The 19,588-nt window shown below is 44.9% G+C and overlaps 1 protein-coding gene across 1 annotated transcript in view; it reads left to right on the top strand.

The window, feature by feature from the left end:
• NOS1 (nitric oxide synthase 1) overlaps positions 1 to 19,588 on the top strand; it is a 90,064-nt gene that overhangs the window by 50,827 nt on the left and 19,649 nt on the right. Inside the window, exons 14-20 of the mRNA XM_055323363.1 lie at positions 487 to 591; positions 1,148 to 1,206; positions 2,145 to 2,246; positions 4,332 to 4,448; positions 9,122 to 9,296; positions 13,548 to 13,686; positions 14,131 to 14,209. Coding sequence (XP_055179338.1) covers positions 487 to 591; positions 1,148 to 1,206; positions 2,145 to 2,246; positions 4,332 to 4,448; positions 9,122 to 9,296; positions 13,548 to 13,686; positions 14,131 to 14,209 — 776 coding nt within the window. The remainder of the gene's footprint in view (positions 1 to 486; positions 592 to 1,147; positions 1,207 to 2,144; positions 2,247 to 4,331; positions 4,449 to 9,121; positions 9,297 to 13,547; positions 13,687 to 14,130; positions 14,210 to 19,588) is intronic.

The following is a 19,588-nucleotide window of genomic DNA, read 5'->3' on the forward strand; positions in this document are numbered from 1 at the left end:
TATAGGGCAATATCTTCCCTACGGCAGGGATCTCAGAATTATTTCACCCAGGTCCCATGCTGCTGGAGGGAGGATTAGCAAGGAAGCTGAGCAGACTTGGGCAGATCCAGCTGGGCCATTCTCAGCCTATATGTGGTCAAGAAAATTCCACAACCAGTTGATTATAAGGATCTCCATCAAGATCTGTCTCTATTAGCAGCTAACCCCCTTCCACCACTGCCCCAGGTTCTTTATGGTCCTTCAGGCCACTGTGACCACAGAAAGGTCCCACACTGCCAAAAATTTTAGGTCTACCGACTTGAGCCCATTGAAATAGTGACACTCAGAACTTTTAGTTCTCCTTCCAAAGGCAACAGCTCAAGATGACTTATCTTGTTCCCTTGTCTCTCTTCTCCTTCCCCCATCACTTTTTGTTCTCTCTTATCTCTTCTCTTGCCACCTTCTCCCTTCCTCTCCCCCACCATTCCTTCACCCTTGCCCTCCTAGGTGATGTCCATGGAAGAATATGACATTGTACACCTGGAGCATGAAACTCTGGTCCTGGTGGTTACCAGCACTTTTGGCAATGGAGATCCACCTGAGAATGGGGAGGTAAGATGAGCTTTCACCTATTCTAGCATGTTCTCCATTGGGGAGGTGGGGGGGAGCAGTTACACCTGCCAGTCAGTAGCAAATCCTCCCAGAGCCTCAAAAGCCTGTGACTTTGATTTGGATCCAAGTTCCACAGAGATTGGACACTTCCCAGACCTCAATCTCTCAGTGTCCACTGACTAGCCAATTCCAAGTGAAAATGCTGTTGCCTGAGTGAGCTGTTGCTTTGGATTGGATGCTCCAATCAGGACCTTGGCATCCCCTGCTCCAGCTGAGAGAAGTGGGGACAATCTTTTTACAAAGAGAAAGCCACAATGGGGGTTTGTGAGCTGGGGGTAAAAGGTTCACACCTGTAGCCCCTACATCAGCTGGCCCTTCCAAATGCACCTGCAGCTGGAGTACAGCTGCCCAGCCTGAACCCCTGACCATCTCTAGTATCCTGGCCCCTGGAGCCACTCCTCTTGTGCCAGCCAGGACCCCAGACTCTCAATGCCCAACCCTATTCCACGTTTCGAAATCCATGCTTCACGTTTCAATCCTCTCTTTTGGCTTCCAGAAATTCGGCTGTGCTTTGATGGAAATGAGGCATCCCAACTCTGTGCATGAGGAAAGGAAGTAAGTGAATGACCCTCCAGGGTCACATTACACACTCTGGAGGCAGCTGAAGATTATCTTTTGGCATCTGGGTTTCACATTTGAGTGCTGGCGGGTTTTTGTGACCTGAAGTCCATTTGTGAGCAGTTTTAGCTGGTGGGTGTCTGGGGTCCACTGGGGCTGATATTTTGACTTCTCGGGTGACTGCACTGCCCCAAGTCCCAGTTTCTTTTTCCATCAAATAGGGCTTGTTACACCTGCCTTAACTTCTTAACTTGTAAGAATCAAAGGAGAAAATAGATGTAAGCATCTTGTGAAAACTTAGGAGCCCCGTGTAAACACCAGTTCTTACTATTTTTCCTCTTTGGAAACCTAGCTTCAAAATTAATGAAAATGAGCTTCTTTCCCCACAACAGTTCCATCAGATGCTCTTGGTGGAGTTGCCGGCTAATGTAGAGGTTGAGTTCAGAAGATAAGATACCTCATAAGGCAAAAAAAAAAAAAAATGCCTGGAGCCAAAAGATGTTCATAGTGAAATTGCATTCCAATGTGGTGTTGGGTTTAAAAGATATTTTGTAAGGTGACAAACACCTGTTATCCTGAGTACCCTTGCAAAGCCCAAAGTCCTGCATAAAGTAGAGAACATATGGCGTGTGCAAGCTGAGCTATCTTTCGGTGAGACCAACACAGTGTCCCCTCCAGCATGGAGCAGAGCAAATGCCATAGCTGACTGCTACTTAGAGGCCATAGTCTGCAGAAAACCTCTCCTGGTTTTCTCATAGCCAAGCACCTGTTGGCGAGTTCATATACATTCCACATCCAAGGGATAGCTGTGTCCCTCCTGCTCAGCCACCTTTGTCCCCACTCTCCCTGTCCCTCTCCTTCCTAGGTGATCACCACAGGCTCCCCCTCACCCCTCCTTCAGGGAGAGAGAGGGCACCATCCTTTCTCCCCTCTAGGTACCCGGAACCCTTGCGTTTCTTTCCCCGTAAAGGGCCTCCCCTCCCCCAAGGTGACACAGAAGTCCATGGTCTGGCTGCAGTTCGTGACAGCCAGCAGAGGTAGAGTGTGTGTGCGTGTGTGCATGTGCATGTGTGTGTGTGCCCATCTGTGTGTGCACACGTTGGTGCACATGTATGCACCATGTTCGTGTATGCGTGTGGGCATGTGTGTGCACATGTGCATGCATACCCAGTGCCAAAGCATCCAAGGACACATGTGGGTCTCAAGGAGACCTGAGTTCTAACCCAGGCTGTGCCACTCACTCACTAAGTTACCTTGAGCAAGGCATTTGACCTCTCTGGGTCTCAGTCTTTCTCATCTGCCAAATGGGGAGAAATCGTCTCCGCCCTAACTACCTCTGGGAGTTGTTGAGAGGATCAAAGGATAAAAACAAAGAGGAAAGCGTTTGGAAAAACCTCAAACCTCATACAAATACATGTGCTATTATTTTTAACCCACAAGCATCAACCATCCCTCCCACACTAACAACACAGCCACCCCCTGATATGTTGCATGACTTATTTGCAGAAATGACTCAATGTGAGACTATTTTAGGGCAGAAAATACACTTACATATATTTAGAACTTTCCTGACGCTGGAACAAATACTTTGAAGAACGTCCAGCTTACAAGCCCTGCTGCCAGAATGCGCAATGTCTTTTTTTGTCTTTTGCACTCAGATTTGTCTGCTGAGACGTTTTGTTTTGGTTTGGGTGTTGGTCTTTTGTTTTGGGAGGAGTCGTTTTGTTGTGTTTTTTGGTCTTTTACAGTGTTTTTATGTTTTGTTTTTGCCTCGTCTAAGAACAAAACTTCCCACTTTGGGAGGAGAACAGGGAAACTGGGTTTTTTTTTTTTTTTTGAAGTCTCAAGTCTCCTGAGCCTCTCATGCTGAGGTTTGAGTCCCAGTGACATCTTCCTTCTGCTTCAAAATAGTTTAATAAGAAGTTGAATCTCTTTTCATGCCATGTCTCAGTGCTGAACATTTTCCACGTTTACTTGAAACGGGAAATGTGACAGATCCTTGAAGTGTCCAAGGACCGTAACTTACTAGAAAGAGAATGTTGAATGGGAGTTGTCCAGCATAATCCAATAAAACTTTCTAGGATGGTGTAAATGTTCTATATCTGTGCCATCCAATATGGCAGCCACGCCACATGTGGCTCCTGAGCACTTGCTAGTGAGGAACAGATTTTTAACTGTATTTATTTCAAATCAATTTGACTTTTTTTTTAAGGTTTTATTTATTTATTCATGAGAGACACACACAGAGAGGCAGAAACATAGACAGACCGAGCGCAGGGAGTCCAATGCGGGACTCTATCAGGATCCCAGGATCGCACCCTGAGCCAAAGGCAGGTGCTTAACCACTGAACCACGGAGGCATCCCTAACTTTATGTTTAGATAGACACACATAGCTACCGGGGCACCTGGGTGACTCAGACAGTTAAGTGTCTGCCTTTGGCTCAGATCATGATCCCAGGGTCCTGGGGTCGAGCCCCGCATCAGGCTTCCTGTTCAGCAGGTTTCTGCTTCTCCCTCTCACTCTCTGATCTCTCTCGCTCTCTCACTGTCTTTCAAATAAATGGATAAAACCTTTAAAAAAAAAAAAGACGCACATAGCTACTACATAGTGGACAGCACAGGTTAGTTCCTGGCTACTCAAAGTGAGTTCTGGGGACCACCAGCATTGGCATCCCTTGAGTGCTCATTAGAAATGCAGAAACTCAGGTCCTGCCTGGATCTGCTGAATCAGAACCTGCACTTTAACATCATCCCAGGATGATTCTTGTGCTTGTTAAAATTTGGGAAGCAAGGTAGCTTGGTCTCATAGTTAGGGGATGGTCTATTCTGTTTGTGACTTTTTGCCAATTAAATCATCTTGACCATTTCGTTCTCAAGATTCCTGAGTCGAGTGTGGTCAGGAACCTTTTAAATACACGTAGTGTCATGTGCCGATGGCTAGCTATCGTCATGATGGATGAGGGTAAGTTGATCCATTCTGGAAGCATCCATAGAAGCATTATGGTCTCAACATGTAAGAGAAGGTCCTAGAAACAGGGTTTGTCATGTGAAGGTCCATTGGGACATTGACCCCAGAGGGAGTTCCAAGCCAGAACTCACAGGCTGTCTTCTGTTTTGGCAGGAGCTACAAAGTCCGGTTCAATAGTGTTTCCTCATATTCTGATTCTCATAAGTCATCAGGTGATGGGCCAGACCTCAGAGACAACTTTGAGAGTGCTGGACCCCTGGCAAATGTGAGGTGAGCAGGGGCCTTGGGCATCAGGGAAGAGATCTTGGGGAACTGGATTCAGTTGCAAAGTGGGCTCTTTGTTTGGGGGGAGGTTCTCCCTTCTACTCCCATCCGTCTCTTGAATAACCAGCTGCACGCTGGTTGTCTGGGGACTGTACCCGCCCTGGTAAAGCATGCGACCTGGGCTCTCCTGTGACCTCTTCCTGTACATACTCTCAGAGCTCCATTGCCCAATCTCACCCCATCATCAGCACATCATTTGTGCTGAAGGATGTTCTTCCCTAGAAATTTCTCACTGAACTGCCCTTCCTAGTGATACATTTTACACCAAACTTTTGGGGACACCCTGCCATGCCTCAGTCACTCTCAACCCTGGATACACATCAAAATTGTTTGGAGATGTTTGTAGTATACCAATAACCAAGCCCTATTTCCAGAGATTCCTGTGTAACTGGTCTAGAATTGGGCCCAAGCTTTGCCTTTTGGTTTCTTTATTTCCCCCAAGTACCTCTAATGTGCAGTCAGAGTCAAAAAATATTGGCCCAACCCCCTATTTATCAGAGTACAGTGGTCACTTACCAAGAGATCATTTTAGGTAGATGGACAGATATTTTGTATTTCAACAGTTGTGAATTAAGTTCAATGAACATTTAGGAAGAAAGATAACTAGATGTCAGGTCCTTGGTTTTGCCAATGTCCATAAACACAGCTAATCTAAGCCAAGTATCAGGCCTGGCCACAAATCTTCCTGACCTTTGCCAACCGAACCTTCTCATATCTGCTCAGGGCAATGCTTGCTAGATGATACACATCACAGGGTCCTGGGTATTGAGGTATTATGTCCAGCAGGGCACTTTTTTAATAGACTTTATTTTGTTTAAAGCATTTTTAGGTTCCCTGCAAAACTGAGAGGACGATATAGAGATTTCCCATATCACTCCCTTCCCAGCCCCCAACAAAAACAGCCTCCTCCAGCACCAGCATCTCCACCCAGGACGGTACATTTGTACAGTTGATGGACCTACACTGACACATCATTATCACACAAACTGCATAATTTATATTAGGGTTCATTCTTGGTGTAATTTATTCTGTGACGTTTGACATCAGGGCATTGTTTTAGCTTGACATTGAACATCAGTTTTGTACATTGACAGTCAGACCCATTTTTTCCTTATGAAGTCTATCATAGCTTAGAGCAGGCATTGGCAGGCTGCAGCCTGCAGGTGCAACACAGCCTGGCCACTGTGTACTCTTACACAGCCCATGAGCTGGGAATGGTTTTTACAATAGAGCATTTGTAATTCACCTGATGAAAGAAAACATTACTGCTGAACTCCAATTAAGCAAAACTCTACCCCCCCAAAAAAGGAGTTCTATCTTCATAAGTAGGCACAATACTAAAACATTATCCTCAATAACTATAATAATAATAATTTTTAAAAACTTTTTTGTTAATAAAAATGCACAGGCATTTGTTTTCCATCTCTTATGTAAGTATCTACAGAATAGCTTCAATTTTGCTTCTTGGCCTAGAAACCTAAAAATATTTACTCTCTGGCCCCATGTTTAAGAAGTTTGCATTATTCTGTATGTTGACAAATTGAACACCAATAAAAAATAAATATATTAAAATAAATATAAATAAAATAATAAAAATAGAAAAAATAAAATAAATTAAAAAAAGAAAACATCTCAACGACTTTCAAGCATCATTTATTATTCATGCAGCACAATTTCCTTTAATTGTTGATTACCAATGTATTTTCTGCATTAATAAAATGCAATTTTAATAAAAAAAAAAAAGAAGTTTGCCAGTTCCTGAGTTGGAGACTTAAAATGGGAAGTTTGCAATCATAAGGTAAAGATAGGGGCACCTCGATGGCTCAGCAGTTGAGCATCTGCCTTTGGCACAGGGCATGATCACAGGCTGAGATCCCAGGACTCAGTCCCGCATCAGGCTCCTTGCATGGAGCCTGTTTCTCCCTCTGCCTGTGTCTGCCTCTTTCTCTCTCTGTCTCTCATGAATAAATAAATAAAATATTTAAAAAAATATTTAAAAATAAGGTAAAGTTGTTGGTGGAAATGGGAGTCTAGGAAATAACTGGACTTCAGGTCTTCAGTTGTACCAGGAAACATATTAATGAATGAATCACCTGAGCCATCTGGTAGTGAACACAACTGAGTTTGATAAGCTAATGAGTACAAATTTAAAGCAGGTTAAACAGCAGTAATAAGGAAATAATAGGATCGGTGGAAGTCATGAATGGCAGATGCCATGAACATAAGTATTGCATATTTGAGGAACAACATCATAACTACAGTCATGACTGGTGCTAGGAATTTTCAGTCTCTGTTAGGCTGAGGCTAAGGGGCATGGCTTGGGGCAGAAATGCTCCTTCCGGGTCCCTTCCAAACAGTCCACTCCTGGTTACTAGCTGTCCTACCTGTCACACTACCATCCTTGGAGGAGAATGTGAGGAATCCAGCTCTAGGAAGATGACAGGTGAAGGAGTGATGGGAGGAAAACACTGCCTAATCCCACGTACTTTCCTTGGAAAGGCTCTACAAGCTCAGGGAAAGAAGGGCAGGAAAAGAGAAGAGGCTCAGTGAGGGAGCATGCATGTAATTTTCAGAGGACTGGATATTAACCTATGCTAATTCTCACTGGATCTGGGAGACACCTGGACCCATCTCCAGCGCATTCTCCAACGCCAGAGAGAATGGGAATCCCTTCCTAGCTTCCCCTCCTCCTTCCCTACATTCCCCCATCTCAATCTTTGGCCAACTTGACCCCTTCATCCTAAACAAAGAGATTCAGAGGCCGAGCCAGAGCCAGCCTGGAATAGCTGACACAGCTCCGCTCCTGGGCTTGTCTGAGATGACAGTCTACAGCAGAAAACTCCAACCCAGGAAAGAAGTGGGGTGCGGTGTTCTTGTCCCACTTGTCAACCTGTCGCTCTGGTCCCCATGAGGTCGAGACATGCAGCTAGGACCAAGCCCTGGAAGTGTGACATAAAGGGTCTGTAGGACAGTCAATTAGCAAGAGTGGCCGTCTGAGACACAGCCCTTCTCTTCTCGTACTCCAGTCAAGGCAGCCCACCTTAACAGAAAGGAAACTCTCATTAACTTGACCCCCTGCTGATTCAAACAGCCACATTTTCTTGGTGGCATCTAGGCAAAGAGTGTTTGTGAAGCAAATTAATTTCATAGACATCACAAGGGGTGGAGTCAGCATATTTATAAATCTTTCATCCCCTTTTAGAATAACCTGTTTGCACACCAATATCTGATGTGGGGTTTTTTTAAGGTTTTTGCTTTAATCCCAGTTAGTTAACATGCAGTGAACATTTGATGTGTTAATGACGAGTCCTTCTGATCCCCTCATTAATACAGGTCCCTGAAGACCTCTGTATTGTGATTTTTTGTTATCTTTGTCCTTAAAACTCATCTGGTTGTGTCCCTTATAGAATTCAAGCCTTCCCCAAAAAGTAGACTAATTTCTCCAGCTTAAAAAGGGACACATGAAAAACAGCCAACGGTTCTGGGTCATTGCTATCCCTATCTAACTCATCCTCCTTGGGACCATTGGGAATTCTCGCACAAGGATGGTCACACCTAACAGAGACCAGAAGGAAAGGAGAACAGGCCCCAAGGGCACCCAGATTTTATTTTTTTATTTTTTTATTTTTTTTTTTATTTTTTTTATTTTTTTAAAGATTTTATTTATTCATGAGACAGAGGAGAGAGAGAGAGAGAGAGGCAGAGACACAGGCAGAGGGAGAAGCAGACTCCATGCAGGAAGTCCGATGCAGGACTCGATCCCGGATCCTGGAATCATGCCCTGAGCCGAAGGCAGACGCTCAACCGTTGAGCCACCCAGGCATCCCAGAGCTCCCGGATTTTAAAACAGCCTTCCCTGGGTGGGCTTGGGGCTGTCTGACCACCATGGGCTAAACACCGTCCTCATAGAGCTACCAGATGTCTTGGTCTGATCTGGCCGTCATAACAAAATACCAGAGTGGGTGACTTCAACAACAGGTATTTATTTCCTTGCAGTTCTAGAGGCTATAAGTCCAAGATGAAAGTGCCAGTAGGATTGGTTTCTGGTGAAGCCCCCCTTCCTGGCTTATAGATGGCCACCTTCTTGCTCTGCCCTCACATGGCCTCTCCTCTCTGCAGGGTCAGAGTGAGAGAGTGCTATTGGTGTCTCTTCCTCTTCTTCTAAGGAGACCAGTCCTGGGGCGCCTAGCTGGCTCAGGCAGTTAAGCATCTGCTTTTAGCCCAGGTCATGATCCCAGGGTCCTGGGATCAAGTCTCATGTCAGGCTCCCCACTCAGCAGGGAGTCTGCTTCTCCCTCTCCCTCTGCTACTCCCCCTGCTCATGCTCGCACTCTCTCTCTCTCTCTCTCTCATAAATAAATAAATAAATAAATAAATAAATAAATAAATAAATAAATAAATTTTTAAAAAAGACACCAGTCCTATTAGACTAGGGCCCAACCTTAGGAATCATTTACCACCTTAAAGGCCCCATCTCCAAATATGGTTGCATTGGGAGTGAGGATTTCAACATATGAATTTGGCAGCATGGGAGGGGAAGGGCATAGAGTCCATAATACCAGACTCCCCCTCATGCTCCACAGTCCTTTAGCACAGACCTTTTGTTGTCTCCTTGACAGGTTCTCTGTGTTTGGCCTTGGCTCCCGGGCTTACCCTCACTTTTGCGCCTTTGGACATGCTGTGGACACCCTCCTGGAGGAGCTGGGAGGAGAGAGAATCCTGAAGATGAGGGAAGGGGATGAGCTCTGTGGACAGGAAGAGGCTTTCAGGACTTGGGCCAAGAAGGTCTTCAAGGTAACCACCTGCCCAGATCTCAGAGACCCAGGGGAAGAAGTCATGCTCCAAAGACAGAGTACCCTTTCCATTAGAAATAGAAGAAACTTGAGAGAACCCCTGGTATTTCCCCCGTGTGTCCAGCCATCTGAGTTAAACAACTCAGATGAGTTTGGGTGGTCTTAAAACAAACATTCTCCATCCAGAATCTAACCTCCTGCATTATGCATAGGGACTTGTTCTATTAAAAAAAAATTATAGGAATCCCTGGGTGGCGCAGTGGTTTGGCGCCTGCCTTTGGCCCAGGGCGCGATCCTGGAGACTCGGGATCGAATCCCACATCGGGCTCCCGGTGCATGGAGCCTGCTTCTCCCTCTGCCTGTGTCTCTGCCTCTCTCTCTCTCACTGTGTGCCTATCATAAATAAAAAAAAATTATAGTCTTGGGACTTCAGAGCTGGGAGGAATTAGTTGATCCCTCACTCACATCAAGTTGGTTAGCCAAACCAAAGGGCCGTGCCTCACCCTAGAACTCAGATCTCTGATTTGTCTACTTTGACAAGCTTCTCCCTCCTGTACTAGATCTCTGTTAACCAATACAGGGGCCACTAGTCCCATGTGCTATTTAAATGTAAATGTAAATGAATGCACATTTAATAGGATGAATGGATAAGTGAATATGTTATGTCTAGACAATGGAATATTACTCAGCCATGAAAAGGATGAACCAATGACACCAGCTACACCATGAATCAGCCTCACAAACATGAAGAATGAAAGAAGCCCAGCACAAAAGGTCTATGTTTCCATCTATAGGAAATGTCCAGAATAGGCAAATCCATACAGAGATTAGATTTGTGATTGCCAGGGGTCTGGAGAAGTGGAAAATGGGAATGATTGCTAATGGATAGAGGGTTACTTCTGGGGGAATGAGAATGTTCCAGAACTGGATAGCAGTGGTGGTTGCACAACTTTGTAAATACACTAAAAACCATGGAACTGTACATTTTCAAATGATGAATTATATATTACATGGAAAATTTCTAGGGCACCTGGGTATTTCAGTAGTTTAAGCCTCTGCCTTCCCCTCAGGTCATGATCCCAGAGTCCCAAGATTGAGCCCCACTTTGGGCTCCCTGCTCAGCTTCTCCCTCTGCCCCCTCACCCCACCCATGCTCTCTCTCTCTCTCTCTCTCTCTCTCTCTCTCAAATTAATAAAAATCTTTTAAAAAAATAAAAGAAGGGATCCCTGGGTGGCGCAGCGGTTTGGCGCCTGCCTTTGGCCCAGGGCGCAATCCTGGAGACCCGGGATCGAATCCCACGTCAGGCTCCCGGTGCATGGAGCCTGCTTCTCCCTCTGCCTGTGTCTCTGCCTCTCTCTCTCTCTCTCTCTCTCTCTCTCTGTGACTATCATAAAAAAATAAAAATTAAAATAAAATAAAAATAAAAAATAAAAGAAAATTTTCTGTGCATACATACATAGAAATAAGTAATACTAATTATTAAGATTAATAATTATTATGATTAGTAGTTAATATCAATAATTTATATATATTTTTAAAGATTTTATTTGTTTATTCATGAGAATACACAGAGAGGAGAGAGAGAGGCAGAGACACAGGCAGAGTTCGGAGAAGCAGGCTCCATGCAGGGAGCCTGTCATGGGACTCCATCCTGGGTCTCCAGGATCACACCCTGGGCTGAAGGCGGCGCTAAACTGCTGAGCCACCCGGGCTGCCCAATATCAATAATTTATATTACATAAAATTACTAAATATGTATTTAATATACCACAAGTAATATAAAAAAATTTAATAATTATATTTTTAATTCTATTTAATACCCATATTAATTAGATCCTATTAAAAATCCCATTCCTTGGCTGTGAATTTCATGTACCACAAGTAGCTAGTGGTCACCACAGAAAACAGCACAGAATATTCCTATCATAGAACATGCTAATAATGACTTTCTATCTGTATGTGGGATATGATTCGATTAGCCATCCTAGGAGAAATGAAAAGCCATGAGTCCTGACCCCTTACCTTTCCCTGCTTCTTCCTCCATGCCAGAATGCATTCTCTTTAGCAGCCATAGGAGAAAGGGCATTTTACAACCTCCTATCACTCAGTTGGCACTTTCCATCCCTCATGCAAATGCAGATAAGGAAAAAAAGGGGAAACTGAGGCCCTTGAGCTATACAGATATCTGTGGAGGAAGGCTGTGTCCACAAACCTGTTTCTGCATTTCTTCCTAGACAAGGTAAAATTGAGATAACTTGGCTTTTGTTATCTTGAGATCACTGTGGTTCTTGACTTCCATCAGCCAATTTAATTGAGTACCCTAGAAACAGGGCCTGTTACAAGCCACCATGCCCTTCAGCTATCACCAGCCCCCATTCTCCCACCAAACTCCCAGTCTTGGCAACCACTAATCTACTTTCTGTCTCTGTAAATGCGTCTATTCTGGATATTTTGTATGAATGAAATCATAGTATGTGGTCTTTTGAAACTGGCTCATTTCACTTAGCATCTTGTTTTCAAGGTCATCCACGTTATAGTATATATCAGCACTTCATTGCTTTTTATGGCCAAATAATATTCCATTGTATGTATATATCATATTTTGTTTAACCATCCATCAGTTGATAGATTGATGGTCACCACAGTGGTCTGAAAATCAACATAAGGCCAAAGAAATGGTTAAAGCTCCCCTTAAAAACCTCTTGAATTGGGGCACCTAGGTCATTGCTAGGTGGGTCAGTCAGTTAAGCATCCCACCCTTGGTTTTGGTTCAGGTCATGATCTTAGGGTTGTGGGATCGAGCCCCACATCAGGCGCCATGCTCAGCACAGAGTCTGCTTGAGATTCTCTCGCTCCTTCTCCCTCTGCCCCTCCCCCCTTGTTCGTGTGCTCACTCTCTCTTTTGCTCTCTCTCTCTCAAATAAATAAATAATTTTTAAAACTCTTGAATTATCCATGGCTTTTATCCCAAAACTTGAATTCCAAATAATAATTCTTAGGACTATTAAAGTCAGAGAACTTAGGCACTTGCAAAAGAAAAACATAAGAAAATTTCATAGGTGTTCAAACATTCAGTATGTTCTGCTTTTAAGGTAATTGGGTTATAGAAGGGGAGGTGGGTAGGAGGATAGGGTAACTAGGTGACTAAGGAGGGCACACAATGAGATGAGCACTGGGTATTATACTATATGTTGGCAAATTGAATTTATTTAAAAAAATTTATTTTTTTAAATAAAAAAAATTTTTAAGTAATTGAATCTTTAGAGGAAGATAAGTTCTAAGGTGTTTCTTTTCTCTTTTTTAAGATTTTAATTTTTTAAAAAGATTTTATTTATTAATGAGAGACAGAGAGAGAGAGAGAGAGAGAGAGGCAGAAACACAGGCAGAGGGCAAAGCAGGCTCCATGCAGGGAGCCCAACGCGGAACTCGATCTGGGGTCTCCAGGATCACGCCCTGGGCTGAAGACGGCACTAAACCGCTGAGCCACCTGGGCTGCCCAAGATTTTAATTTTTAAAACTTTTTATTTATTTCTTTGAGGGAGAGGGAGAGAGAAAGAGAGCATGAGCAGGGGGGAAGGGTAGGGGGAGAGAAAGAAGCCACCTCCCCAGTGAGCAGGGAGCCCAAGGTGGGGCTTGATCCCAGGATCCTGAAATTACAACCTGACCTGAAGACAGACGCTTAACCAACTGAGCCACCCAGGTGCCCCTAAGGTATTTATTTTCTTGTTTAATGTTAGGCCTCTACAAATACTAGTTTTAGGAATAAATGACATAAAAGTTACATATTAAATAGAGGTTAAATCCTAAAGTCGTTACTTAGTAAATATGATATGTCCAGCACATCAAAGGCATTCAAAAAGCATAGGATGGATTAGTAGATAGACTGATGGATGAGTGGCTGGCAGGTAGGTAATGGGATGTATAGATGGGTGGATGAGTAGGCGAGTGGATATAAGTATGGAAGGAAGGAAAGAAGGAAGGATGGATAGATGGAGAGAAGAAAGGATGGATGAACAGATGGAAGGAGGGATGAAGGAAGAAGGGAAGAAAAGAAAGAGGAAGAAAGGAAGGAGAGTTGGAGGGAAGGAAGAAGGGTAGGAGGGCAGGTAGATGGAGGGTTGGAGGGATGAACGGACAGATGGGTGGATGAATGGATGGATGGAGGAATACATGCCATGACTTGAAGCTGTTGGTGGAAAGTCCCTCTTGACTGAAAGAGGTCACCCACTGAAAGCCCTGCGTGTGCCACAGGCAGCCTGTGATGTGTTCTGCGTGGGAGATGATGTCAACATTGAAAAGGCCAACAACTCCCTCATCAGCAATGACCGCAGCTGGAAGAGAAACAAGTTCCGCCTCACCTATGTGGCCGAAGCTCCAGAACTTACACAGGGTACCTCTCACCACCTTCCTGGGGAGGCATGCAGGATAGTGAAGGGGGTGGAGCTGGGAGGGGAAGGAAAGACAGGAGCCCTCACCTCCCTGACAGGTACTGAGAGAAGGTGGGTTTCATTGCTTATGTCTCCCTTGACCACAGTCCTCTGAAAATAAATATGCTTCCAGGGCCCTATGCCCCGTCAACCTGTGCCCGGATGTTTCTCCCTCCAGCAGGGTGGCATGTTACCCTGAAACTCTTCTTCTCAACTCAGCTTTACCAGCTTTGCTGCTGCTTCTGCATTATCCACAGCACCCCCCACCCCAATGTCTTTTCTTTCCTCTCCTCACTTCACTCCAGAGGACAGTGGAAGTGTGAAGACAGGGTCAGTAGAAGCTGGAAGGTTTGCACTGACCACGGTTTAACCCCATCTCAGGGAGCCTGTTGTGTTTCTCCCCGCAGGTCTATCCAACGTCCACAAAAAGCGGGTCTCAGCCGCTCGACTCCTCAGCCGTCAAAACCTTCAGAGCCCTAAATCCAGGTAGGAGCACCTTGGTTGGTTCGGGGTTACTCCTCTGTTCTCCAGATGCCACCCACAATCAGGGAGGAGCCCTGGTTGACTCGCAGGACTGGCATCCCATTACCATTCCAAATGCCATTGAGCTCGCCTTGCTGCTTTGTAGCATGGAGGTTTTCCTGCTTCCTCTTTGCTGCTCTCTGACCTAGAGGGACCAAGAGAAGAGATGCTGATAATCATCATGGAAAGCAGAAAGGGAAGGGGTTTATGAGGAATTTTGAATATAGACCACCCCCTTGTCAAATTGCTAATGTTCATCATACCAGAGCATGCTAGTCAGAGAACATTTCCTCCCTGTGGGTGATTCTATAGAATCTTGAAAACTAGCCACCCAGGCTCTGCTTAAATTCCTTTGGGATGATGGGAGGTTCATTACCTCACAGAACAACCCACTCTGTGTTTCAAAGTCCTAATTGTTAGAAATTATCTTATATTGCTACAACCAAAGGGCATCTTCCTAGCACCTCATATTGATCTCTGGTGACGCTCAAAACAAACTCAGTTCTTCCAAATGAGAGACCTGTTGATAGCCAAGGATACTGACCAATGTCTCCTGGGTTTTGATCCCTTCAAATTGCTCTTCCTAAGACCCGGTTTCCCAAGCTCTTCACTTTAGTACAAGGACACACTCTGTCCTGCTGGAATTGTCATTCTCAGACCTGGTCACAGCACCGTGGAGGACTGGTCATAGCTGCCACATGCACTGAGGCTATTTTAGCCACCCTCCAACCTAAGCAAGACTCACTGATGCCACCAACATGGCAGGCATTGTCCTGGCAGCCATGCCACACTCCCATTAAGCTTACACGCTTGCTGCTATTTTCAAGATGATTGAGCCAGGTCTGTCTATCCCTCAACTTGTGTAAATAGTATTTTTGGCTTTAATGAAGTCCTTTGCATTGGTCCCTATGGAATGGCATCTCTTTTTTTTTTTTTCACTTTTCAGCTACAGCCCACGACGATCTTTTGAAATTTCCATTCTTTAGTACACAGAGTGGGCTCATGAACTGGACAACTCTGGGTTCTGACCCCAGCTCTGCTGCACACCAGCTGTGTGACCATGGGCAAGTCACTCAGGTCCTCTGAGCCCTTGTCTCCTTATGTAAGATGAGAATAGTGGCTACACGGATTGCTGATGTTTATCTAGTGCTTTCTGTATGCCAAGTACTGTTTCAAATCCCCTCTGTGCAGGATCTCCCAGAACTCTTGACCAGCCCAGGAAGTAGATACCACTATCATCAACATTTTATTTATTTTTTTAAAGATTTATTTATGTATTTTAGGGGGGAGGGGCATAGAGGGAGAGGGAAATAATCTCCAGCAGACTCCCTACTGAGTGTGGAGCCCAGTGTGGGGCTTGATCCCACAGCCCCTGAAATCATGACCTGAGCCAAAATCAAGAGTTGGATGCTTAACTGACTAAGCTATCCAGGTGCCCCATGATTGATGTTTTAAACATGAAAAACGACAATTAGAGAATGCAAGTGACTTTTTCAAGGTCACATAGACTCGGTTCTCCGACTCCAAAGTCAGTATGCCGAATGGCTACACAGGTGGCGTCAAAAGCATTGCAAGGCTGCTGTATTAAAGATGAGGTGCACAAAACTTTCTCGTTACTCTTCCTTATCCGTCCCAGCTTCAAACACCTGCAAATTTAGTGTGCATGCTTTCTACATGGACTTCAAACCTTTGATAGAATTATCAACAGGACAAAGCCCCCAGGCTCTCATGTACTCTCTTAGATCCCCAAACATTAAAGAAATGGATTAGGAAATTAATCCCTTTGAATAATTAGTTAAATGCAACATTTGGAGCATAGGGATCTCTGATAAAGAGAGGGACTCTGTGTCTGAAATATGCACCCCTACTTCCCATTTCTGCCCTATAGAAAGGGATGACTTCAGTAGCATGGAAGAAAAGAGATTAAGAATCCATTGGAAATTTCCTTTAGCGACAAACTGTGAAAGACCAAATCACAGAAATTACTCCCTAAACCATAGTACATAAAAAGCAAGGTCCTCTGCAAATGTTCTGATGCTAAGTTGGACCAAATCCCAGAATAACCCCCACTCACCTCTGGAAATGGCAGCTGACTCTATATTGAGTGATTTACAAGAGAATATTTCAGCAAGGTTAGGAACTAGAACCTAGTATTAAAATCAGTCATGAATTAGCACAAAAAGGATCAAATTGTATGTAGATCTCTTTCTCTCTCTTTAGAAGCACACTCTGTTTAGCACAACCTATTTTCAGGCTTACTACTGTCTCCAGCTTTATAAGTTGTTGGTTTGTTTTAAGGGATAATCAAGTAAAAAAAAAAAACAACAACAACAACATGATACTCTCTCTCATTTTCCCCTGCCCAAGTCAGCCAAAAGTCAGACTGTTTGGGCCAAGAGGCCATAAGTGAGATATCACAAAATACTCCCCACCTCCCAGGCCCTTAATTGCAAGCAAAGTGCTTAAGAGGAAGTAAACAGCCTTCTGAGGGTGATCCTTGTACATCTAAAGAGAAAAGTGACCACAGTTGCTGCCTGGCCAGGAAGTACATTTTCTAGGTACACCAATTCACAAACAATACAGACCAGAGTATAATGGATTGGTAATGGGTAGTGGGTGTGGTGATCATAAGTCCTAGATGTCAGAAGGGGGAGGGGAAGCACAGGGCAAGCTTTGGAAAGGGAATGAGAACAGGGGAGGAACATGTAGACAGAGGCTGGCAGGAGCAAAGATGCAGAGGGGGACCCAAGTGCTGGGGCATTGTGGAGGTGGTGGGATATCACAATGGAAGGTTCTTGGGGGGGGGGGCTCTTGATTCTCATTGCTCCTTGGGTGAAGTTCCTTTTCTCCAGCCTTCCCCATTTCGACAGAGAACAGCAACATTTGGCTTAAGCCAAAAACTCAAGAGTCCTCTTTGCCTCCTCTCCCTCCCTTACACTGCACATCCAACCCTCAGCTGGTCCTATGGGACTTGACTTTCAACTTCATCACAGACCTATAGCTACCATCTTGAGCAAAGCCATGTGCATCAACGGTATGAGTGACTACAGTAGATGCTAACTTGTCTCCTTGTTTCTTGGCTTCTCTCTCAAAGATCCATTTCCAAACAGCAGCCAGACTAATCTTTGAAAAACAGAAATTGAATCCTATCACTGCATAGCATCACACCCTTCAGTGGCTTCCCACTGGATTAAGGAGACCTCCAAATTTCTTGCTGTTACAGGTCATGATGAAGCCCTCATGATCTGGCCTCTTCCCAGCTCTCTGAGCTCCTTCTCCTACCCCCACATCTATGTTGACCACTCTCCAAACACTCCAGCCTTCTTTCCCTTCTCCAAAACATGCCACACATTTTCCTACCCCAGGGCTTTTGCACATGCAAACACTCTTCCCAAACAGATCTTTGCATGTCCCCTTTCTCTCTCTGCTCAAGTATCACATCACCACAGAGGTCTCCTGGACCATCCTATCTGATGGTCGCTCAGCCCACTGGCCCTAGCCCATCACCACCCACCCATCCACATCACCAACTCCTCTGGGACCTTTTAAGTTGCTTCTCAATGAGAATAGGACATTCTGTGAGAATGAGACCCCAGACCCATCAGTGTCTCACCAGTGCCTAGAATAGTGCCCAACACTCAGTACAAATTTGCTGAATGAATGAAACTTACAATGTTTATTCTTTTCATTAAAGAATGAACATTAGCCTTTTTTTTATTATTTGATGCCAGACATTAGCAGACTGTTGTTTCATCTGTGAACCTGTCATTGAACCACTGCCAAGCATACATGCCTGTGTGTGTGTATGTGTCTGTGTGTGTGTGTTATGCTTCTGGAGTCTGGAGGAGGGGATGGAGAGGCCCCCAGATGACTGCCCTTGTCTCTAGGTTAGTGCTACCAAGAGAAGGTAGAGGGGAATTTGGTTTCCCCCACAAAGCTTCAAAGACCAGCCCATTAGGGTGTCCTGAGGCCACAAAGCCATTCAGCGCTGGGGTTCTCAGCAAGCCATGTCTGATCAGAGGCTTGCAGAGTCCCCCTGGTTTAATTCCCAGCACTAGCAGAGCCTGGGCCACCTAGCTAACCTGCCAGCTGCCTCGTATTCCTGCCCCTTGTCTTCCTGACCACCTTGTGTCACATTCAAGAGGACTTGGGGGAAGTGCCTGTGAGCGTGAGCCAACTCAGCAAGTTCAGGTCCTCCGCGTTTCTATTTTGTACCGGCCAGAAGAACGTAGGCAAATATACTTCTGAAAGAAATCGTGATGATCTGGGAGAAAGTGGGAATTGATTTGGGGGCCTTTGAAAGGCTTCCTGTGGTTGGTGCAGGAGGCTCCGAAATTAGCGGCCCCACAGCTCCGCCTGCTGGCTAATTCCCATCCTGGAGCTGGCAGGAGGCGATGGTTGTCTTTGCTCTCCAGGAAACCAATGAGCTCAGAGCAGAATCAGTCATGCAAATCCGTATAACTGACAAGATTAGTGGCCCAAGAGGCAGCAAAATCTGTCCAGGAAAGGAGAATGGGGCCCCAGATCCTGACAACACCCTTCACAATCTCTGCCACCAATTTCCCGCCACTGTGCTAAGGACAGGGGTGCCTTGCTTCAAGAAAATACTTGCAAAAAATTAAATGTGCCAGCACAACTATTTTTAATAACGGTGGCTATTTGTAGCACAAAAGGGTTCTTGGGTGTGCCAGAGACTCCTTTATATAGCGAGTCCCATTGATCTATTCAAGTGTTGATTTACATACCATGGAGAATGTAGAAACTTTGTGTTGAATATGAAGTGTCTCTACTGAGAACCAATTGGCAATGAAGAAAAGCAGATCTGAAATGCAGATGGGGGGGCACTTGGGTGGCTCAGTCAGCTAAGCATCTGCCTTTGGCTCAGGTCATGATATCAGGGTCCTGGGATCAAACCCCACATCAGGCTCCCTGGTCAGCAAGGAGTCTGCTTCTCCCTCTCTCTGCCCCTCTTCCTGCTTGTATGAGCATGTGCGCATGTTCTCTCTCTCTCTCTCTCTCTCTCTCTCTAAAATAAATAAAATCTTTAAAAAAGAAAAGAAATGCACGGTACACCTGGGTGCCTCAGCGGTTGAGCATCTGCCCTCAGCTTAGGGCATGATCCCTGGGTCCTAGGATCATGTCCCACATGGGGCTCCTTGCATGGAGCCTGCTTCTCCCTCTGCCTGTGTCTCTGCCTCTCTGTCTATATCTCTTATGAATAAATAAATCTTTAAAAAAAAAAGAAATGAAGATGGAACCCAAAGAGGACAAAGAATCTGATTTACCAAAATATAATCAGTCCCCAAGTTCTCAGGTATTGTGGAAAATGCAGTAGATCCATTC

This window comes from Nyctereutes procyonoides, unplaced genomic scaffold (genome assembly GCF_905146905.1).
Source record: "Nyctereutes procyonoides isolate TBG_1078 unplaced genomic scaffold, NYPRO_anot_genome, whole genome shotgun sequence".
Classification (NCBI taxonomy): Eukaryota; Metazoa; Chordata; class Mammalia; order Carnivora; family Canidae; genus Nyctereutes; species Nyctereutes procyonoides.